Below are 22,820 nucleotides of genomic sequence, written 5' to 3'. Positions count from 1 at the left end.
GTCGTATCTATCAGTCATTTTCCCTCATCATACACAAACAGAATTTAAATATATTGAATTGTTTCTATAAAAACATCTACAAATCAGCAAAACTTTGCCAAAAGTATATGAAATAACCGTTACGAATTAAAACAATAACTTCAAAACACTTCATCTCCCATCATGCAACATTGGCGACGTTCATGCGCGTCTACCGCTTCCTGTTAGCTGCATAAATGTTAGTAGATCTGTAATGACCGGGGTGAACAGGGACATGTATGTATGCGAAGGGGACAGAGTAATCCATAACACATGTAGATCTATTTTTTATACAACCGAACGTTTATATACGGAAACGCGCAGACACAGTAAAATACTTTATATGGCGGATCAAGCTCATACTACATGCTGGAATTTGATGAAACCTGACATGCACGTCATTACACGGTGAGCTTGTGTTAAGGTTAATTCTAAGACAGTTCGACTACGACTATTGTCGCTCAAAGAGCAAACACAAGGTAGATGCATTTAATCACGTACGCGCTGAAGCACACGCCCACTATTTTCCTGCTGCGTCTGCTGCTATCCTGTTCAGTTTTCAAAGTTATTTTTAAGTTTGCAGCGCAGCCTTGTTGGTATTAATTCGCTTTTATATGGAGAGGCCTGTCACAGCTCATAGATAAAACTTCTTTTTACAGGTAAGGGCGACACGAGACGCGCAACATGGATAATGGGTGGTTTATTGGACGTGAGAGAATAACTCCAACAAAATGCAAAGAGCAGATGAGTATCCCTTGTCGCAGCCCCATGAGGCCGAGCATGTCTATCAACCTGACTGAAATGCTTCGAGCCGATCAACAGAGTGCCGCAAAAAGGCCAATTTCCATCCGACCACCGAGCACCACCCGGGCGTCTGTGCCAGGGCGACATGCCCCTAACCAGAAGGTCAGCTGCGAACCCACCCCCAAACCCATAATCCGACAGCGTTCTCGCTCTCTACCATGTGACAGAGAAAGGAAAAAGCAATGCAGGAATGTTGGTGTGCGGTTTATTGATTCCTTGGGAGTCAATCTGGAAGATATCAAGGTTTTTAAATCTGGAGAGGATCCCTGTATACCACACCATGTCACCTTCAGGCTGTTGATGGGTGCGGAGCTGGCAGACAGAAAGCATCTGGAGATATCCTTACCATACCTAAAGCCTGCGTTTGCCCAACAGCCTGGTGATCAGCCAGGCTTCCTGCATCGCCTCTATGAGCAGAAAGTGTGTTTAGAGAGAATCGTTTGTTTGGAGCTGGGTGTCATTGGGACCACTCAGGTCATCAACTTAGACTTTGAGAAAGATGTCACAGCCCGCTATTCATTCACTGATTGGAAGAGCTGCACAGAAACCAAGGCCTCTTGGGTGTCTACCATCACTAAGACTTGGGAAGAAGGTGGGGGTCAACTCAGTTGTGACACATTTCGTTTTCACCTGCCCATGCCTCCGTTCATTCAGCCTGGAGCCATGTTGGAGTTCGCCATCCAGTATAAAGTGTGTGGGGCCGAATACTGGGACAACAATAATGGGGAGAATTACAAGTTAGTTTGCCATAACTACAAGCTGTCAGTGCCCAAAGAATGTGAGGATAGCATGGTGCACTTCATTTAAGAGCACTTTTCGATGGCTTTCAAAAACGTAGTGTTAGCAGCAAAGATTAATTTTCTGTAATTAGCGCTGATGAGAAACCTCTTTGTTCAAGACATGTTAGTTCTGCCAAGTTGCACTTAAGAAAAAGCAACAACACTAATGCACTTTTAACTTATGCCAACTTTAAAGCCACTTTTCCACTTTTGTATTACTTTTATGAGAAAAAGCACTGTTGTTCAATGTTCCTGGCACATTTTTAAATATGTGACCATCATGTAACATATTACCATATCAGAATAAATTAAATTGATATGCATTTTCCCTAGGACATTTGATACAGGAAAATGTTTGAAATAATTTTGTCTATCTTAGCAATTTATTTTTGAGTCTAATAGTGTCAAACACTGTGCAACCTAATGTTCTGACCAAACAACAGATCACTTCAAAGAATTCATGAATCAAAATGAATGTCTATTTTCAGTACAATAAAATGAGCTTTTGTTTTCTCCTAGTTTTGTTTTTATTATTATTCTTTTATAAATGTATTTCCATGACTAATAACTATCATAGTTCGGGGGAATTACAGTTGAAACTTCCCACACACGGAATTCGGAAATCCCGACTTCCGAGTAGAAATGGAACGCAGTATTGCACTGTTTATACTGGATTGCTGTATTTAAAAGCTGTTATGCGTTTAAAACCTTCATAAATATGTAGCTTCCACTCAGTGATACTGTCCGTCAATACATTACGTAAATGGGCTCATACGATAAAAGTTGATGGTTCACTTGGATAAATGTAGCATAGATTCAGCTTGTACGTCAATACCACTTTCACTTTATAACGTTACAACCTCTAAAGTCGCATTATTGTCGGTATTATTTTTCACCATCTATAGAGCATCTTAAATGACGAGATTTATTTAAATCGGGCTTTGCGATTTAAGTTGTTGCTACTGTCGTTGGCTATTAGCGATAGAAACGCAAACCACACTGCGCATGCGTAATATCTGTCGAGCCTTCCCGCGTTTGGATCGGCTTTAAACATTTCGTAAGGATGCAGGTTTAAAATTACATTTTTCGTGTACGATATAATAATTCGTATGTGAGCCATAATCCTATTACCTGTTGCATTCTAACCGAGCTATTTATTAACAGTTCTTATTTAACTAAAAATAAATATTTGACTGATACGGCAGCTAAAGGTAGCAGCCACTGTATCTAAGCTAACCTAACGTTTGACATTTTAAAGTGAGGACATATGTCAATTAGGCGTTGTAAATTCGTTTATTGAAGTAGATTCAACTCAGTGGTTACATTAAATCTCATACTGTACGTCTTAAAATTGCCGAATTTTTAAACATGTAAATGATCTGCTACCGCTGGGTTAGCTTTATAGGTGATTTCAATGAAACACTATAAACGCATAACTTTAAAATTTTATTGACGTTCAGTCACAAATGGCGCTTATTATCCCATATATATTTTTTTGCTTTATAGGCTTTTAAGTCCTTAGACGTTAAACAGAAGTAGTTTTGAAGCTGTACTACCAGAGGCAGAATGACACCAGCTCCATCCCCGCAGGTGGGAGTAAATCTAAGATTAAATCTAAGAGATTACATTTTATTCTAATCTCTGCCAGTCAAGCCCACTGTAATGTGTGTTGTCCATGTAAAGGTGAAATTTGAAGGCTTCTTGTTTTGCAGTTGGAGAGTATCATTGATGAGGTTTTAAAGACTCAAGATGTCCACCCCCTGGATTCATTATTGCAAAGTGACCCAAGTGAAGTCACCCCCGTAAAATGTTCCCAACAGTTTCTCACCAAATTGCACAAACTTATAATTAGGGTAGAGAGCTTTCTGGCACGCTAAGCGTATACACTGATCTGTTGTCTTGGCTTTGTGAACTCATATTTATACCACTTTTGTAGGGTTTAAATGTAAAAGATTACAAATCAGCCAGGCTGGGTCTCACTGTCCTCCATAAGTGGGGGGAAAAACTGAAGCTTTGCGATCGTCAAGGTTTGCCTGAAATGATAGCTCAAGGCCTGCACAAAAAGATGAGTATAAATTACATCCAATGACACACAGCTGGCTTTTCAAATATTTACCCATATGTTCAACCTGCACATGTTGCATTGGTATGAGGAGTGCAGACAGCTGTGGATCCAGGGTGGCCCGAAGTGGGATGAAGCCCTGCTGAACCTTTCTGAGGATTTCTTTGATGCCTTGATGGTGAGTTATAGGAGCTTATTACTACAAATCCAAATGTTCTTATGTTATATGGTCCATGATTTAAATCTTCTTCTATGTTACAGGTGGTTCATGACTCATGCAAGGAAGGTAGATTTTGACATTTGTAAATTTACATTACATCACCATGATTTTCAGCTGATTTAGGTAAACAGAAAAGAATGAATTTGTCCCATAAATGCTACAAATAATCAGGCCATTGCTTTTGGGTTTAATATTATGATATCCTAGTATTAATGACTGTCATTATTATAATCAAACAACTTAGTGCTAAAAAATCTTAGTGGTTGAAAGCCCTTGACTATATATGATTATTTCAAAACAAAACAATTCTAATATTGCAATAATTGTTTTTTTCCAGGAACATACAATATAGCTGAATCCTTTTTGTGTCCAATTGGTCTTTTGGCAGTTCATCCCAAAATATACATCCTGATTCAAAAAGAGGTTTGAAAATACGATCATGTTAAAAGTTTGATTTTAATGTACTGTTGTCCAACCAATTTGTCACCACTTACTTCTAGGCTATTCAGAAGTTTAACCTAATTCTGGACAAGATTCCGTTGGAACTTAAGAAAAAGATGAAAATGTCAATGGAGGCCTTAGATGTCATGTATGTTATAGTCAAATAAGGATAACTCCTTGTCATTTTACCATAATCTTTTTTTTTTAAATTGTCATATTCTCACAGGGTCAAGCTGGCTGTTCATATCCTGGACTGTGGTGGTGATTTCTTACTTTATTATGAGCAGTGCTACATTTTGGAACAACATCAGAGACAGAAAACTTCAGGAACCTGAATGTGTTTATGACAGATCATGACTTTCAGACAGCGCTGACAGAAGCTCTGTGCAGAATAACGCCTCCTGATCAGAGAAAAGAGGTTGCAGACAGATTGTTCCACATGGAGCACGTGGCCGGTGCTTTTGTAAAACTCCGTGATTCTGAGTTTGAAACGGTAAATAATTTTTCTATTGCATTAAGTCCAAGCTGAATTTCCGCTGTACTTTTCATCATCTTTTCTTTGCGTTTTAATCGTTCAATCAATATATGTGACACACTGAACCCCAAAAAACAAACAAAAATAACCAAACTTCTTATTATTATTTCTGTGAAAGCTTAGATAAACAGAATGTAATCTAACTGTGTCTAGGAATGTCGCAAGTTTCTTAACTTGGTGAATGGGATGCAAGGTGACACAAGAAGGTAAGAAAGCAATGCTAATCCTCAAGACTGGGTTCATGAGATCCATGAACTCCATCTTACACTGGCTAGTTATCTAAATGTATGCAATATTTAGTTCTTTATGAAGAGTGAAAGCAATGGACACATATTTGATGATGCATTTATTCATCACTCTTTCTTGTAGAGTGTTTTCTTATCCATGTCTGGAAGTTTACCTGGACAAGAATGAGGTCAGTATGTAATAAAAATTGTACCAATAATAATAAAAACACATTACTTCTGTAAGCGGTGAAATGTCAGTATCCGTATTGTACAGCAAAGTGGGTCAGTGTTAATGATGTTCTGGTTATGCTGTCAGCTGCTGATGCCTGCTGATGATGAGCTTGAAGAATTTTGGATTGATTTCAACACTGGCAGCCAAGGAATCTCTTTTTACTTCTCTCTGGTGGATGCAGTAGGGCAGGTAGTGCAGTACGACTGAAACAAAATAAACCAATGCAATATTTACATATCGATTAGTAAGAGGATATTGGAGTGTAAGAGATATCTTTTCCCTTTCATGAAGGATGATCAGTGGGAAACATTATGTATCACTGTGAATGAACTCCAAAGCTACAGTGTAACAGGTAAGTGAGGAGCACAGCCTACTTTGTAATTACTCACTCATACCTTTTAGCTGGGAACAAAGGGTTTATTTTAAAATCCAGATGAGAACAAAAGGTGCATCCTGAGGTTAAATCTGTCAGAAGTGGTGGTCATTGGTGCAGTGGAAGGATCAAGACTTACCATCCACTTCAGTTCCTCTCTGGACATCCCACAGGCTGCAAGTAAAGTCTTTGGCCTCAGCAAAAACAGAGTAAATATATGCTCTTTTCACGTTTTCATCATTATATTTGTTGTTTTGAATTTAGATTAACTATCATCTCTTCCCATCAGGCATTTACTGGAAAAACAACCACATCTGTGGTGAAAACTACAATTAACGTTTTAATGGGAAGCAATAGCTCTCAGGTAATCAGCCATGTCAACGCCATGTCTTTGTTCCCCTACTACCAAATCATATGTTTATTTGAATAATTAATCCACACTACTTTCCTGATCACACTGTTCCAACAAGCTCCGTCAATCAGTCTTTTATATCCTTATTTCAAAATTATCAATGATTTGTTTCTCTTGCTGCAGGCAGTGAGGTTCAAGAACGAATTTGTCTATATATAATCATTAGAAATATCTTAATTAACCTTGATGTTTACAAATTGATATTGGGTCTGGTTTGCTTGTGAGTCTGTGGCATTAATTTTATAAATCGATTCTTCAGATTTGTTTCTATTTCTTTCAAGATAACGGTGACTGTCATTTAAAATTAGTTATTCCACCATAAGAAAGTTTCTATTTATAATTAGTGCCTCCACTTTTTAAATGGTATTTTTGTTGTATTTAGTGAGGACTAAAAAAGAGAAAACAGCATGTTAAGCACATTTAGTATTTGTAACTTTCCTACAGGCTGTTCCAGAGAGTCAGCTTCCCTTCTGTCAAACTGAGAAAGAAAAAACCTGTTCCGTTTTGCCTGCCCCATCTGCACGTACCCAGGTTGGATCTCAAATATACGGCAGAAAATGTTTGTGATACGAAGTGATATACAATAGAATGTTGTAATGTTGGAACATTTAAAAATCATTTCAGCTGAATATTGTGATTTCAGAGGCTATGTTTGTTAGTGGTGTTGTCTGTTTTATAGTAAATCCCCATAGAGAATATTGCAATTTTAACTGTAGGAAGTGACTTCAGACAAGAGGAAGCAGTCAGAATCTTCATTCTTCATACAATGCAATGTGGCTGGAAGTGAGCGCGTTGGTTCCCTTTCTCCTGTAAGACCAACAAGTATGTGAAGACAAAAACATTGTCTTTTGTCTATTTCTTCTATATGTTAAGAGTGTAATATTGACAATAATACAAGAGACAAATCATTTTTTTGTGGACACAATTGTTTGGTAATTAATTATCCTGGGTTCACTGCATATATCAAGGCCCGGGAATCTGTATTAATTTATAAAGAATGCACAAACACATTCTTGATAACTTTATTTAATCAAGATTAATTCATTCCTGATTAATTACTACTTGTCTGGAAGTCTTGTTATTGTTGTTTGCTGCCTTTTTAATATTTCCAGGAAGCATCAAAGGGAAGCCGTCTCTGAAAATGGTCCGCTCAAATGAGGAATTTTCTGAACGACTACGGAACACTGCTAATTCCTGCAGTGAAACTACACCACCAAATGGTGCAAATGGAGCAGCAAAAGAGCAGGTATGACACATTTACTTCATTTACATTCTTACTGACCTTTGGAATGCTGTTAGATTGTTGAGCATCAAAGGCGTATAAAGGTCTATTATATGTATTTTTATTTATCTTTTCAGGTTCAACTAAACTATACATACTGTATATTAGATTTTGTTTTTATAAAAAGTTTTACATATGTTTTATGTTGTGCTATTAGAAAAAAAATTCTAATCAACATATTCTGTGGTGTCTTTTGTCTCTGCTTTCGTGCAGAATATAAAACACACAAAACCAGCTGCACTGGGCGGAGAAGATTTTCTGGGTATTACATTACGTTTTTTTTTGTGTTACATGATGTTCTTATTTCGCTTTAAGGATCCTCTTATTTTTCTACAGGACATGGTTTTGTGCCTGATACCCAACCCCGAAGCGAAGGAAGCATGTAAGCTTTGTGGGAGAATTCAGTGTCTTCAGATTTTGTCACCATTCCTCTGTAGAAGAATGTTTGTGTATTTTATGTTTTATTTTATCTGTCGAGATCTTAAGATGTTTTTAAATTTCAGCTCTTCTAAAAGGACTAAACTGTCAGTGTCTGAAATGTTGATTATGCCGACACAGAAAATTCATTATTTGCCTAAATCCGGTAAGGAAAAAAAATGTAATTGCTACATAATCATTTTTAACTTAGTAAAGCAGGCATATAAAATATAACATGACATTTTACTATAAATTGGCCCCTTACCTGCTGACTGTTATAAAATATGGTGGTAAATAGACGGTGATGGATGGATTTGCTTTTTCCATCAGAGTCAAGGTCTAATCAGTCCCAGATGCCCAGTTTCTGTCTGGAAGAAACTGATACTGGTCTCACACAGGGTCCACTGCAGAAGAGGCAAGATGCCATTCAGCAAGAGTCAATCACACATCAGGTAAAAACGTCTGATAGGAAAGAAGATTCCAAAAGTCAAAGGAAAAAACATCAGGCTTCCAAAGAGCAACAGGTCAAGAGAAATGACCAAGGCAGAGGAAAGCAACAAATGTCACCAAAGATGGAGAAAACACCAGGCAATCATTCAGCCCCAACAACTAAAGGCCCACAGGAGCGAGTTCAATTCACTGGTAAAACTGACGATGGCAAGACCCTCTCAAGCAAAGAGAAGGTACGAACCCTTCAATTGTAGCCTGCCAGCAAAGGAAGTATAGTCTGCATGATCTTATCTCAATCCTAACATTCTGTCCAAGTGTTTTAAGGTTACATCGTAGTTCTTGTCTTCAAACATCTTTCCTCAGAAAAATGCAGAGCTTGCAGGGAGCATGGTGAAGCTCATCTCGAGTCATTACAAGGACACAGCAAAAGAATCCGAAGAGAATGTCCCCCAGAAAGGGAGTCATCGTTTACTCAACAGGTATATCACAAATCATGTACTGTACATGTTGTGACCTTAACAATTTTTTTTGGGGGGGGGGGGGTTCAGTCAGCTAAGTTCATTAGACAGTTGTTTTGAAAGTTCAATATACTTTGAACACAGATAATGCTGTAATTGCAACATAGATGCTGCTAACAAAAGTACAACATGCAGTTATGCTGAGGTTTTGATGTATTGTCTTGTATATATACATACATTGCAGCTACTATAACTGTTCTGTCTTGTTTGACAGGCCAGTCTTCAATATGAGCTGGTTTTCAAGTGTTAAGGTAAGTTATTATAGAGTCATCATCATTAAAAGTCTTTTCTGTCTCTATATAAAAGTGTGATCGTGTGTGCTTTAGAAAGAAGTTTCTGGATCTACTGGTAATATCCTTACAAATGTACGCAGCAAAACAGCAGCAAATTATACCAGGCAGAGGTAATGAATGAATTAGTTGGAATAATTCAAGAAAATATAGTAAATAATGTTCTGTGTTTGCATCTGGTATTTATTGTCTTCATTTGTGGTGCAGAAAAGACTTTTTTACGTTCAACACCAGTGGATCATTAAGCAGTGAGGTAAATTTTGCTTAATTTTTATCATATAAATTACCTTGATACACTAAAATCTGTCTTTTTTTTTCAAGGAAAAGTGCAAATCCTTCAGTAACATCTCTGCTACATCCATCAGGTTACTGACCTGATTTAAAAAACAACAATAATATATTAGATGGACCAAAAGATAAATCAAACCTGCTTAACTTTGCATTGTGTCATTTGATAGTGGCATCCATGACTCCACAGTTCAGAGTGTCAGCTCAAAACAGGCAGTTCAGCCTGTGGTAAAGGTATGCTGTTCTTAGGCGTGTCATCATGTTAGAATAATGGAAAGCACCCAAACATCCACATAATTAAATTTGCAATAACAGTCATCCATTCAAAATGAGATCCCCAATAATCTTTTTTTCCTCTTTATTCTGCAGGGCAAGAGACATGTGAAAAAGCATCTGTTCAGTGACACAGACACGGATTATGTCACATCAGAGGTCAGCTGGCTGAAGGAGTCAAGCAGGAAAAATAAACCCAAAGTTGCAAAATACAGCAGACAGGCAGCAGTCAAATCTAAGCCTCTGCCATCTCATTCAAGTACCTCTTCACATTAACAGATTTTAATAAATGTCTTTCTTGTTATGCCCATTCACATAACATTTCTCTCTTTGTAGTTGAATCCACAGATTTACCCCCATCTTCACCAAAATCTACAAATGGCATTGTTAAATTCAATAAGGTACAGCAGTATTAACTAGAGCGCACACCTCCGCCAAGCAGGTCATTTCCCCACATATTGTGACTTACACCCGTTATCTAGTACACATATAGGCAGCAATAAAACAAGGTTACATAACATAGCAGGTTGCTTTATGATCAGAGCACCTTGGATTTGGAAGGTTAAAAGTCAAAGTCCCTTGGAGTCTAGAACATTTAGTCATCACTTCCTTTGACCATTATCAACATTTTTCCATAAAATTCATATGTAAGTATTCATACATTTTTTAAAACACAGGTTGTCACATAACTTTCTTGGAGGAAGTAAAATTATATTAAATAATTTGCACATTTATATCTGTAATGAAATTCCCCTTTCAGCCACTGCGTGTCATTGTTGTTTAAGCAAAAGAAGGCGGTTGAGAAGCCAGCAGCAGCCCGCACCAAGAGGCCCCGGAGAGCTGCCGCCACCTCCACCAAAACCTACAAGGAGCCTGAGACTGATGACAGCCAGTCAGAATTTGAGGAAATCCTAACACCCAAGGCAAAGACTTTTTTCCCATTTTGAAAGCACAATTTTCCTTTCAGTAGAAGAATTGTCTGTATCTTAAGAAATACTTTCTTTTCTGGAGTTCTGGCAAATTTCCTCACTCCAAAACTAACCAGTAAATCACAAGTTTCTGTCTTTCAGCTGACTAATACCCTTTGCATAATGTATGCAGTCCATTCGAACATAAGCTACCGTTAACATTAGTTGTAGGCTAATCTAATCTTTGTCAACTAACACGCATCTATTAACCCTAAGCAGAATGCTGAAAAAACTCAAGAGGTTAATCGTGCAATAAAGAAACCATGCTTCAATCCCCAGCCAACCAAAAGCCACATCACACAGTGCAGCAAGCCAAAACAAAATCCATCAACCTCTTCAAAGGTAGACATGTCTATAAAGTCTCTCTCTATCTCTTGCATTTCTTGTCTTACCTAACTTTTATTTTATCTAATCAAAAATGAAAAGATGTCTCTGGAGTTTCAAGTGAAAAAGAAGAGAATAAGTGTGACCTCCGAGCAGCCCTCACATATCTGCAGTAAACTGGACAGCAGCATCCAATCAGGCCTAAAAAGGCCTGATGTCAAGGTGGGAACTGAATACAGTAAAGCTGAGAGTATCAGCAATAACCTTCAGCTTCATACAGTCTGAGAATCATACCGCATATTCTGACGTTTGGAATATTATATATTATGCTTATTAACATGTTCTCAATAGCTGCATCTGTCTTGTACTGGTAAAATTCATTTTAAGTACATGGTTTTTAATAATATAGAAAAGACAATGTGTAACATGCAAAACGATGAAATAACCAGACTGTTGGGACACTAGATTTAAGCCAGACAGACTTGTCTGCACTGTAGTCCTGACCTGGTTTTGTATTAATCGATTATTTATACCAGAAACAAATCTCTTCTTCAGAAGCGGCCTGTAAAGACCGTGCCAGAATCTTCAAAGTTCAACAGGAAAGATTTGTCGCCTGCTGATCAACAGATGAATGCACTGAGAGATTCCTGGGCCGCCTGCCAGGACCCTCCCTGTGCCTCCCCTCCTCTCATCGAAAACATGAGATGTAAGGCTCCCAGGCACACTCCAACATCAGAGCTGGATCTTTGTGTTCCTCTAAAATGTTAGATATTCATAGAAGCACTGATGATATATACCTTTTTAATTATTAAGACCGAAAGAAGATCTTCCTGTTTCTTAAAGTAAAAAGCAAGTAACCTATGTGTAGTTTTAAAGAGCAAATTGAATGTTGTTGCTGTAAACCTTTAATTGTACAATAGCTTTGATATCAAGTGAATTATCTTCACATGTCTCTTTATTGAAAGTTGTTGAAAAACACGTACAGCCTACACTGACCTTCTTTTGGTCCACTCTGAGGCCAGCTGCTTGAACATCTGTGCTTATTTTGACCCTCACAGCTGTAGAGAGGTCAGCTCCAAACATGGGCTTGCCCTGTCCCACTGTCCTCGCACTGCAGGGATCTCTACTTTCTGCCTCTCCAAACCCACCTCGTCAAGACACCCCCTCTCCCATCCCGCTGTTACCTGACCCTTGCTCTGCAGTCAGCAGTAAAGGAAAACTCAAGGCCTCCTCCATCTACTCTACAGCAAAGAATCATTCCTCTTCCAAGACTCGGTCCCTCCAGTATGTCTCGTCTCCTCTGTCACTGACCTCCACTGGGCCTAATACAGCAGAGGTAAAACATCACCTCACTTATGCAGGGCTCACCTGTGGATTTAGCTCAAAGGCTCCTTCAGACAGTTCAAACGTCTTTACCCATTATTTTTGTTTTAGCATATAAAATTGGGGAGTGTATCCAAACTATCATTTAAAGACATTAATAGCTGTCCCACTAGGGATTTCCCCTTGAACCACCGGTAGGATTTAACAGCTTCTAGTGATTTACTCACCTTTACACGACCTTGAGATCTTTGACATCTTGGCAGTCGTGTGAGAATCACCAGAGTAGCGTGTATGAAGGTTCTCTGGGTTATACAATGACAGAAGGCCTGCATAAGCACTAGCCAACAGTACAATGCAGTAAAGTAGGTTTGTCACCTGAGCTTTGGTGGTTGAAATTCCCAGACTAGCTGAGAAAATATGAGCAAGGTTTGTGGAAATTGTGCAGTACTGAGAGTGCATTAAGTATTCACTTAATTACTTAAGTATTCATACACAAGTCTCAATAATCTTTTTCTTTGTTTTAGGCTAGACTGATTCACCAGGATTCACCACCTCCCTCCCCTTTTCTCTCTGAGCCCTTGTTGACATCCACACTCAAGGAGATGCAAAATCCATCCGTGCCCATGCCTCCTCAGTCACCCACCCCAGGACCCGCCAGTGACAGCAGCCATTATGTTTTTAGTGAAGCGTCGTTGGTATCTTCGGGCTCACTGTCCACATCATTCATTCAGTCAGAACCAGAGCTCACCGGAAGCACAGTTAAGAGCTCCTCCTCTGCTGGCTGGGCTCATAAGAAGGAGGTACAGATTTATCGTCCTATGGTTTTAACACAGACTCAGTTGAATTGATAAATATCTGTACAACACTGAAGCAGTGAAGTCCCAGAGTTGGTGTGCGATGGTGATTTACAAAGACGTGTGCCCATCATTTACTCTCCACTCTGCTAGAGCTCACCACCTCAGAAGAAAGATGTAATGTCGGCACAGCATTTCATGTCAGGACCAAGCCTGAAGCGCCGCAGTCATTTTGAGGAGAACGAAGAGAAGAAGAAAAGCAGGATAAGAGAGCAGAGTTCTTTTCGGATGAAACCAAGAAAGTTGTTTACATCATGTAAGAATTGTCACTTTTGATAAGTCACCAAGTAAATGATGAAACAACATGTTCTCAGATGTGTCTGTTAGCAGGGGGATCCCATAAATGGATTACGCAGCACTGATCCAATCATCATCGGGAATTTGAAATAATTACGCGACGTCATTTTTGTCCTCAAAATAGTTTTTAATTGAAACGATTAAGTTATCAGGAAGATAACCTGATCATGTTCAAGAAGTTTGTCTTTGCAATTCTTTAAAATGTAGATTTCCTTGTAACCTCAGTCACTACAGCGCCTGCTCAGAGCCCAGTGAGCCACGCAGCGTCTTCCACTGGTGTCAGCTGCACTAACTGGGACCCTGACGAAGGAGACATGGACATGGAGGAAGAACTGGAGTTGCCAAGAACTGTTGTGAACCCAAGCGACATCTGTCAGAAATTGTCCTCTGAGTTTAGGAACAAATTTGAGGTTAGAAACACACAGGACATCTGAAAATACTGACATTTATTTCCTCGGTCTCCACGGAATTATGAACGAGTCATGATTGCTCAGCCAGCTTTCCTGCTTAGCAACACATTGATGTTTTCAACACTTAGAGACACCTTGTTCATCCTAAATGAATGTTGTTTATCATAAAACTCCTTTGTCTGTTATGCAACACCAGAACTCAGAGATTTGCCACCACAGAGTGAGTGAGTAGTGATAGCATTCATTTGCAGATTAGAATCTCTTTCTCTGCGTTCTCTCAGAATCAAGTGGATTACCAAAATAGGTGAACACGTAGAAGATAAGGATGACTGAATGTAGTAAACCACAGTAAATCTACAGGAAGAGACGACCATAAATTGTATGTGTAGCCTATATTTGGCGTCAGGCCTCTGTAGTTACAGGAAGTGCTGCTGGAAGTGGTCAAAGCTCCTCTGGATCATGCTAAAACCATCCTTGATGACTGTCCCCAGCAGTTGGCCTGTTTGACTGTTTTGCTTAGTTGCGTCCTGTCATAATTCTGATTTCTCCTTCACTTTTCTGGTCTGGCCCTATATGTGAAATGTGTTTGTAATAGAACCGTCACACGATGATGGAGGTCCATAACAAGCAGTCCCTGACAGCCGTCCAGCAACATCTCACCTCCCTCAACATGCAACTGAACAAATGCCAGTAAGTCAGTATTTAGTTATGTCTTCCTAAATATATTTACTTTACTCTGATAAAGACACAAGGACTTGATGTTCTTTAACACTCTGTGCTTGTTGCTCTGGTGTTTTTTTCATTCCTTCACTGCTATAACCTGAAATCTGTGCAGGACAGACAGGCTTGAGAAGGTTTTGGAGGTCCTCTTAGGTGAAATAGACAAACTGGAGCAGGATGAGGGTCTGCTGAAAACCATGGAGAAAGACCTGACTGTATATCACCGTCTCTGATCCACGCTTTTCCCCTCTCATATTCTATTTTGTGAACTTTCTCACGTTTCTAAGATCATTGTTTGTGGTCTGTCTTCTCGCAGACCTACTGGAAAAAGCAGAGTGTGGCGTTCTCCTCCTACCATGAGCAGGAAAAGAAGAGGTGAACCTATTAGTGTGATAATGAAGTGTCACACGCACTGCTGTGGCTGATGTGTGTAAAAGTGCTAAACAGGAACGTTCTGAATGTCGTCCAGAAATGAGACCCTGAAGAAAGCCCTGCAGGGTAACGTGAGTCCCAGCCTGGACTATGAGGAGAGCCTGTTCATGTCCCAGGTCAGATCTCCCGAACCTGAACCTGCTCCATACTTCATGCGTCCAGCCGTCCTGGCACCTTAGATTTCTGCTCCCTTCACCGTCTCATCTGTCAACACGTCTTGAGCTTCTCTCTGAAGTCCACACTGCTTTGTTTGTCGTTTTCAGATGTGTCTGATAAGGAAAGACATGAAGACAGTCCAGGACAGGCTCCTCACCCAGATGGTGAGTGGACGTGACAAGTTTGACATTTCAGCATTTGGAGTAAGCACATTTTACTCTTGTGAATGTGAGTAAACCATCTGTCCGTGCTTGACCTTCCTGCAGCACGAGGGTGAGATCCTGACGGTGAAGAGAGGTCTGCATGCACTCTTTTTCCCCTGAGCCACATGTTTTCATCAGGAATCTGATTAAAAAAAGGTACTCACAGTGCAAGCAAGCAGTTTTTCTTTCACTGCATTTATGCTCACTGTGCTGGTTTCAATTCTGAATCTTTGCCTGAAGTTCTGATCTTTCCAGGTCCTGCTTTTAATCCACAGGAATGTGCAGTTTGTGGTGATTCGGACAACTTGTTTTTTCTGTTTTCCTGGAAAAGGTTACTGTTGTTCTTGAAATCTGTGGATTGTATGTTTTATTCATTTTTAACATCGATTACATGTTTCTAAATTGTTTGAAGGGTTCACAATTACTTGGATGAATTTGCAAATTCTTTGATCTGAAAACTCTTGTATAGTTGGGTTCAGTGTTTCAGAACAGAACGTTCAAAGCTTTAATGTACCAACTGTTTTTAAACTCCATCCTCTGCGCGCCTCGCACGATCCTTCCTTGAATTAAAATAGTTTGATGAATGAGAGGAGCCATCTTTGAAAAAGACTGTATTTTTAAGACAAGTAGTGCTTACAAAGGTGTTTCCCCCTTCAGCCTCATTCAGATTGACATTCTGTACATACAGTCGATAATAAATCCCACCTTGCTGACTTTACACAGTCCAAGTGACACATTATTCATCGGTTAAGAAAAGGTGGGGATGGTCACATGCACAGCTTCCTGCCAGTAACACGGAGTCATACCACTTTGTCAACAGAGTGAATGAAATAGTACAAAAAAACCCAACAGACTCAATGACAAGATTGTTTTTTTCCCTTCTCTGTCCATCTCACGCTGAGAGTCAGAGGCTCCACGAGAGTCCTCCTCCGTGTGGTGAGGTGTAGTAGTCTCCAGGACGCACCGCCGCCTCTGCCCTTCCGCACCCTCCCTCCCACACCTTGATACGATCGTCGAGAGGTGCGGGAAGGACTTTAAAGACACGCTGAAGACAAAAAGTGCTCCAGGCTCTTTGATCCGTCGCCACTGAGCAGCTGGTAGCAGCTGCAGAAAGTCCCAGCTCAGCATTTCTTCACAGAAGAAACTCTCTGCGTTCATGGCCGATGGAACCTGCAGACAGGAGGTGGACATTAACGTGGACAACGGCCCGCCGGAGCAGAGGTGCCCTTGTCGATCAGCCCGTCCCGGGGGGGCTATTTTTAGCTCGGCTGTCTGATGCGGAGGCAGCCTCGTGCGCTTCTGGGTCACTGTTACAACTCAAACCCCTGGATTCAAAACCAGCTCATCCAAGGGCAGCATGGCAGTTTGTCATTGCCGGTACACACTCTCCAGAGGACCGCGTCAGTTTCAGCGCCCCCCTCCCCCCACCGCCGTCTATCTTTAGCTACTCTTCGCATGGGGCGGGTGAGTGAGGAGAGCTAAATATAGATCACTGCTGCCCAGAATAGGGCCGACGTGCATTCCCAAACACGCTCAGCACCGACAGAATACTGACCTCGTTAGGTGCTTGCTGGAGGCGTGCACTTCCATCTCGGTGCTTTTAAACTCGTTCAGCTCCTTGCGGATGGCAGCCTGCAGGGAATTGTGGGTAAACAAAACAGCATTAGTGCATTAGGTGACCTCTGCTGCTGAAAGAAGACAAGATGCTTCAGGGAATGTGTAAAGCAGCGGGTCCAGGTGATAATAGATAATAGATGGTTATTATTTGGGTCATTTACAAGAAACAAAACACACACACACCTTGTCAGCTGCTGACAGGCGGGTCCAGGGTTTGTCGGCCCGCCTGTCGTAGTCCTGAGCTTTGGCCACCTCCACGTAGTCGCTGAAGCGGATCAGAATCTTTCTGTCCCGCAGTTCATCCACCGTGGGCCGCTGGTTGAGCTGGAACACAGTGGATTGGGCAGAGCCATTAAACCGGTCCCCCACAATGGTGTGAGTGAGGGCGCCACAAGGCTGGATTGTTGTTGTGTACCTTTCTGTTCAGCCGCTGCTTGATTTCTCTCCTCTCCTCTTGCTCCGTTTGATCATTTCTCTCTGGAAATAAAACACAAAATAAATTAGACAATGAGTAATATGTCCAAATTATTTTTAAAAAAGGACTTAAATCGATGCGTTACAGACAATAGGTCACGTAATGAATGTGCACAGCGCGGAGGAAGTCGTGTTTTCCACTGAGGTGAAAGAATGTGCACTCATGCGTTCTGCTGCTGAATAATGTACAACTCTGTCCTCTGCTCTCCCCAATGCACCACTCTCCTCTTTTTACTGTTCTTGCTTTTAAATGCACAAATCGATTTATTTATTTTTTTTAAAGAAAAAAATCACAGACGCTGCAGCTTGCAGACCCGTTTTTGGGGTGTTTTCTGAACTTACGCTTCAGGATGTTGCGGCTCTCCAGCTCCTCCACGTTCGGTCTCTGGCTCAGCCTCCTGCGGAGAAACACCAGAACCACGTTTTGAACCATGTCGACTCTCCGCCTCCTCCCCGTCTCGCCTCTAAACCGGTTCTAATTTCTTCACTGCGCGTTTCCTCGTCAGGAACCCCCTATGTCTCCATCTCGCGTCGGGACCGCGGCTGTGGTGCTTCGGCAGAGGCGCTCCCCACATCTGGAACGGCCGAAGAAGCGCGCTTGTCCACCGAGTTAGTGCGCGGACAGCGGATGCTGCATGCCAGGCACGGAGAGCCCCGGACACTCCTTTACTACCGACTCTGGCGACAGCACAGGCGCTTTTCAACTGGGTCGTGATGGGCTGCTGGGGCGAGACTCCCCTAGTTTCCCTGGTTACAGCATGCATAATTCGTAGGGGGCGGAGCTACGCGGGCTCTCACTGGCGGCATCCCCAACCTCCCTCCTCCTCCTCCTCCTCAATAACGCACGCTGGGCTACTGGCCCAGTAAATCTCCCCACTTCATCTTATTTTTAGTCACGTTTTTTGCTCGGTGGGCTTTTTTTAGACAAGGGTGAGGATTATTTCAAAGCGGGATTTAAATAATAAATACACTCGGACCACCTCTTTTACCATCTACTATTCCGACAGATTTTAAGATGTCGCTTTCGTTTTCATCCCGATCCACGTTTTCCCGTAGCCCTGCGTGCGTGTGGTCAACAATAAAGGCTGCTGCAGTGCGGGACCCGGGCGTGCGCTTGCACACCTGCAGAGACAGGTGGAAAGGACATCCGGCAGGATCTCCCTGCCACGCCTCCACACAAAGACATAAACATCCGCACACATGCACCCAATCAGTAGAGTAGTCGTGCACAGCCAAGGACGCACGAAGATCGTGTGCGCGAGTATCCTTTTTTCTTCTAAGACCTATAATTTCACGACCAATTCTGCTCGAGTGTTGCACAGAACGTTGCTACGCGTTTTCTAAGATGGCAACTTTTTTGTTGTTGTTCTTCTAACGACACTATTTTCTTCGGGATCAGCAAATCGCGCGACCAAATGGAAAATCACCCGCGAAAATCTCGCCGAGCATCCACACTGTTAAATGACCGGGTGGCTGAGTTGCTTAGCAACAGCAGCGGGATCTCGGAGGCCGGAGCGCAGAAATTCACACTTTCTGCCTGGCAACACCAGTGTGGACTCCACTCCCACGCAATACCCTCTGCGCCGAGCACGACTTGTAGCTATTTATAGAAAGAGATCACCCTTTTGTTCCTCTTTTTACTGTCAGAAACAATAACACAATAACAATAAGTAATGATTATTGATGATGAACCAGGTCTTAGAATCACCACACTTCTGAATGCAGCAGCTGAATATTCGGTGGAACTTAATTGACTTTTATTGTATTTAAATCCTATTAACTGGGAATGAGATTCTCCAGTTTCTCCTCTCTCTTTCTCTTACCACAGCAACAACAGATTTAACAGGTATCCCGCCCCAAAAAGATACCACGGTGACGCACATAAACGCCCTGCTGCCTGCGGGGTTTCCATTTACCGCCCAGGCTGCTGTAGAATTGGAAGTCTGATACATCAGCCGGGAAAGAGAACAAAAGAGTGTTTAAGAAACAACAATGGAGAGGCAGAGCCTCCCTATAATCGCCGGTACAGCAGTGGGCTGCACCTGATGCCCCCCTCCATCATTTCTGCCGATGTGCCTCGTCCACAGGACACCGGTGGAGAAAGGGAGCGCACGCTCGGATGCATTATTGAAAAGAGTAAGCGGCTAAGATTAGCATCAGCCGAGTGTGTCTGCAGCTTCTATCTTTAGAAGCTGCAGACACACAAGGTGTCACCGAGAGCCCCAATGACATTTTTCTGCTCAACTGGCTCTGATTTCATTGTGAGCGAGGCTTACGGAGGGCGAACGAGCAGCTGATTGAATGTTGGTGGGAGAGAGAGAGGACTCTACAGAAGGACTTGATGGATTGTTTTGTCACTTCGTGTGAACTCCCTGGGGAAATAAACTCCAGCTTCCTCAGCAATCTCAGCCATATTCTGGCAGGACTTCCTCCTGTCAAAATGGCATCAGATTTTATCGCGTGCAATAACGTAAGAGCCTTCTGCTTAATAGATGAAGCACTGGAGACAAGTGAGGCTCTCATTCCAAAATATCACGTGGTCCAAAAGGCCTCGGGTTCAGAGAGAGCCCTCCTAGATCCTCCACAGAGAGCAGATCAACACAAATGAGGTCTTTGTGCAACAGCTTCTCTCACTGCTGTGATACAAGTCGAACCTTCCTGGAACCCGGACCCTCGTGGCTGTTACGCAAGCTGAAGCCATCCAGCCTCACCTTTACGTAAGCTCGTGCAACCGAGGCAACTTCCGATCACCCTTTTCCCAAATAACAGCGACATACCGTGCTGTCCCTCCAGTTGTTCTAAAAATAGACCACGGAGGCGGACTTCTTAATGTCTCACAGGCTAATGATGGATCTCCAGGAAGCTGGAGCTGCGCTCTGGGCTCGGCTTTGTTACAGCACGGCGAGTTATGTAACGCCGTCTGATGGGAGGAGGCTTTTCGCACATTCACACAGGCACTGATGCTGCTGAGTGCTGCTGCTGTGTGTGTGTGTGTGGGGGGGGGGGGGGCTGCAACCTTCAGTGAACTTGTTGCACTGTAGAACCTGGATGTTCCATTACATGCATCCAATAATTTATTTGACATGAATTCTAAGACTTTAATCCGCCTGGTTTGGGGAGATCTACAGCCTCGTTGCCTGATCCGGAGCTGTTTTAATTAAATGGTGGCTTCGCTGGAACACCGACTGTAATTGAGTTAAAAGGAGCCAGAGAAGCGGACGATTACACCCTCTAATCAAGCCTGCGCCGAATAATCAGATGTAATCTGCTTATTTCACCTCCATCTCGTTTATTAAGACGCATGCAGGCTTAGCTTGGAGGTGTCTGGCGCTCGGATCCGCCATCGATTCTGGTTCCATTATTTAACACAGATATGATGTGTCGCACTCTCTGCGGCAACGGGGGTCAAGAATATTGACACTGGAGATATTTCGCTGCTTACTTGGCAAGTTTCATCTCAATCTGCTGGCGGATTTCTTGCCGCTCCTGATCACTCCTGGCTGGGAAGATGTTCCTGTCCTCCAGCTCCTGCTTGCTAGGCCTGTTTCGTAGTTTGACGGCCAGCAGCTCCTTCCTTAGCCTCCGAGGAAGTGTGCCTGTCACCATGCAGACGTACGATGGCATTAATCACGCGCCTGCTCTGGAACTCTTTGGCAAAGTCAGGTCGTATCCAAATATATATTATAAAGCACATTATGGACCACACAGTGGCTCACTGTTAGGCTCCTCTACACACCAGAGATGACAGATTCATTCCAGCCGTCCAGGTCGATGGGGAGGCCCGAGGTGTTGGAGAAGCACTGGTCCAGCCGCACGTTCTCCTTGTTCTCCTCTGCCTCCTTCTTAGGCCAGTCGGACCCTCCACCGCCGGCGCAGCCGCTCCCCAGAGAGGACGCGTGCTGGTTCTCCGAGCTGCAGGAGCGAGAGAGGCGTCCGTCAGAGCACCACAGCCTGGGGGGTGAGCCCTGCTCACACCCTTCGTGCACGCTGAGGGTGGAAGAGAGGGGGGTAGAGCTGCTGGTGAGTAAACTTCTGATTGCTGACCAGCCATCACATGCATTGATCAAAATACTCCCTCACCTCTCCTGCCTATTCTTGGAAGCAAAGGCTCTCTGCAGTTCCTCCATAATGCAGCTAGGGGGCATGGGAGGGTGCATCATATTGCCTAGATGTGGAGACCCTGAGGAGTTGAGCAGGGGCCCTCGTAGTGGCAGCGTCATTGAAGACAAGCATTCCGTGGCCCTTTGTGGAGGCTCCTTAGGGAGGTAGGAGTTAGGTAGGTGAGTGGGGAGCGATACAGGGCCTGACTCTGAAAGAGAGGGGTGAGCGGACAAGGAGCGGAAAGAAGATGTACAGATAAAATGATGAAACCATTAACATTTCTCAAGTTTATTATAATTGTTTCATCATTTTACTGTCCTGAGTGGACATCTTGTCTGTATGTTTATACTAAACAGAGCTCATTTACACATGCAGGAACATTCCCAGGAATGTTCCAGCTTTTTCCCGGGAGGGTGTCATTTGTGACTCAGGGCAGGTTTCTGGGAAAACCTGATTTCTAAACACAGTAACACTGCTGGGAAGGACAGAAGGAACATTAGTAGGAAGTCCTTTGTCTCACACTCCCCTCTACTTCAGGTTTGCTTTGGCTCGTTCTCAGTCTGCAGAATTCCTCAAATTTCCCGTGAGTCTTTTTAGATCTTGTTAATCTCTTCTATCCAGAACATTGAACACCTGCTTTGGTTGAACAACCACACTGAGTGAACGGCCGCACTCACCATCTCCGACACTCAGCTGAGTTAAAACTTTGGGAGGTACTTGAGGAGGAGACGTTCCGGGCGGAGTCTCCTCCTCCGCTCTGTCCTCCATCTGCTCTCCCATGTCCTGCAGCACCTCCGATAGATCCCCAGCAGGGTGCACCTCTTCCCCTCGGTCCTCATCGGGCAGCGATGGGTCCACTCGATCGCAGAGATCGTGCAGAGGTGCAGCTACTGGAGCACATGAAGCCAGGTGAAAGAGAGTAGGAAGGCGTATTTTAATGGTGCCACAGTGGTACCGATGTATCGCCTCTGCTCACCACAGAGGAGCTTGGTGGTAGATATTAGATTGTGTTTGCTGCCCTCTACTGGTTCATCTGACTCAGCTTTATCGCCCAATACATGACTCATTAAACTGAACTAAACTATTTTTCACAAACATTGAATGTATGTTGAAATAGAAATACAGACTAAAAATAATAAAATAGTGAATAAAATTCTCAGTTTCTAGCCAGAGGAAAGTGGTTTTAACAACTTGATGTTAAACAGTTGATGTGAGGGTCAACAGAGAAGTTGATCGCTGTAATCCTACACACTGCTATATATTGTTCGCAATTAAAGCCCGCGTCTGTGTGTGTGTGTGTGTGTGTGTTTGTACTGCATA

General features: G+C 42.6%; 3 protein-coding genes across 5 annotated transcripts in view; 2 read left to right on the top strand and 1 right to left on the bottom strand.

Moving 5' to 3' along the window:
• Positions 1-223: 223 nt before the first annotated feature.
• Positions 224-2,119, top strand: ppp1r3da (protein phosphatase 1, regulatory subunit 3Da). Its single transcript, XM_057040063.1, has 2 exons — positions 224-426; positions 678-2,119. The coding sequence occupies exon 2, from the start codon at positions 703-705 to the stop codon at positions 1,627-1,629; it is 927 nt and encodes a 308-aa protein (XP_056896043.1). The 5' UTR covers positions 224-426; positions 678-702; the 3' UTR covers positions 1,630-2,119.
• A 187-nt stretch (positions 2,120-2,306) lies between these two features.
• LOC130529622 (synaptonemal complex protein 2-like) lies at positions 2,307-15,892 on the top strand. The gene is made up of 45 exons (XM_057040053.1): positions 2,307-2,658; positions 3,108-3,191; positions 3,314-3,454; positions 3,538-3,669; positions 3,740-3,841; positions 3,925-3,949; positions 4,221-4,306; positions 4,384-4,472; positions 4,551-4,585; positions 4,675-4,817; positions 5,013-5,065; positions 5,229-5,274; positions 5,403-5,507; positions 5,610-5,670; positions 5,752-5,900; positions 5,981-6,055; positions 6,548-6,634; positions 6,820-6,925; positions 7,216-7,349; positions 7,599-7,647; positions 7,722-7,767; positions 7,889-7,968; positions 8,133-8,485; positions 8,616-8,731; positions 8,985-9,021; positions 9,097-9,173; positions 9,268-9,313; positions 9,382-9,425; positions 9,519-9,582; positions 9,718-9,880; positions 9,958-10,022; positions 10,407-10,544; positions 10,869-10,931; positions 11,016-11,135; positions 11,469-11,619; positions 11,972-12,249; positions 12,761-13,036; positions 13,184-13,346; positions 13,613-13,797; positions 14,393-14,487; positions 14,633-14,732; positions 14,834-14,892; positions 14,987-15,065; positions 15,213-15,269; positions 15,372-15,892. The coding sequence occupies exons 2-45, from the start codon at positions 3,168-3,170 to the stop codon at positions 15,426-15,428; spliced, it is 4,554 nt and encodes a 1,517-aa protein (XP_056896033.1). The 5' UTR covers positions 2,307-2,658; positions 3,108-3,167; the 3' UTR covers positions 15,429-15,892.
• phactr3a (phosphatase and actin regulator 3a) overlaps positions 15,647-22,820 on the bottom strand; it is a 19,522-nt gene continuing 12,348 nt past the window's right edge. Inside the window, exons 4-12 of one of the 3 annotated variants that reach the window (XM_057040057.1) lie at positions 22,178-22,390; positions 21,480-21,708; positions 21,136-21,386; positions 20,842-20,995; positions 17,742-17,797; positions 17,341-17,402; positions 17,109-17,249; positions 16,864-16,940; positions 15,647-16,478 (exon numbers count right to left, since the gene is read on the bottom strand). In XM_057040057.1, coding sequence (XP_056896037.1) covers positions 16,463-16,478; positions 16,864-16,940; positions 17,109-17,249; positions 17,341-17,402; positions 17,742-17,797; positions 20,842-20,995; positions 21,136-21,386; positions 21,480-21,708; positions 22,178-22,390 — 1,199 coding nt within the window. In that variant the 3' untranslated portion in view covers positions 15,647-16,462. The remainder of the gene's footprint in view (positions 16,479-16,863; positions 16,941-17,108; positions 17,250-17,340; positions 17,403-17,741; positions 17,798-20,841; positions 20,996-21,135; positions 21,387-21,479; positions 21,709-22,177; positions 22,391-22,820) is intronic. The other 2 variants (XM_057040058.1, XM_057040059.1) reach the window with 2 other exon arrangements.

Source organism: Takifugu flavidus, chromosome 8 (assembly GCF_003711565.1).
Source record: "Takifugu flavidus isolate HTHZ2018 chromosome 8, ASM371156v2, whole genome shotgun sequence".
NCBI lineage: Eukaryota > Metazoa > Chordata > Actinopteri > Tetraodontiformes > Tetraodontidae > Takifugu > Takifugu flavidus.
Note: the sequence above shows the minus strand (reverse complement) of the source record. Positions and strands in the feature narration are given on the sequence as shown.

What these genes read in the sequence shown, in the direction of transcription:
- ppp1r3da (XM_057040063.1), top strand. Translation starts at nt 703, where the DNA reads ATGGATAATGGGTGGTTTATTGGACGTGAGAGAATAACTCCAACAAAA.
- LOC130529622 (XM_057040053.1), top strand. Translation starts at nt 3,168, where the DNA reads ATGACACCAGCTCCATCCCCGCAG. An exon ending in CCCCATCTGCACGTACCCAG is followed by an intron (nt 6,635 to 6,819) that starts GTTGGATCTCAA and finishes TTTTAACTGTAG; the next exon opens with GAAGTGACTTCAGACAAGAG. An exon ending in ACAGGCTCCTCACCCAGATG is followed by an intron (nt 15,270 to 15,371) that starts GTGAGTGGACGT and finishes ACCTTCCTGCAG; the next exon opens with CACGAGGGTGAGATCCTGAC.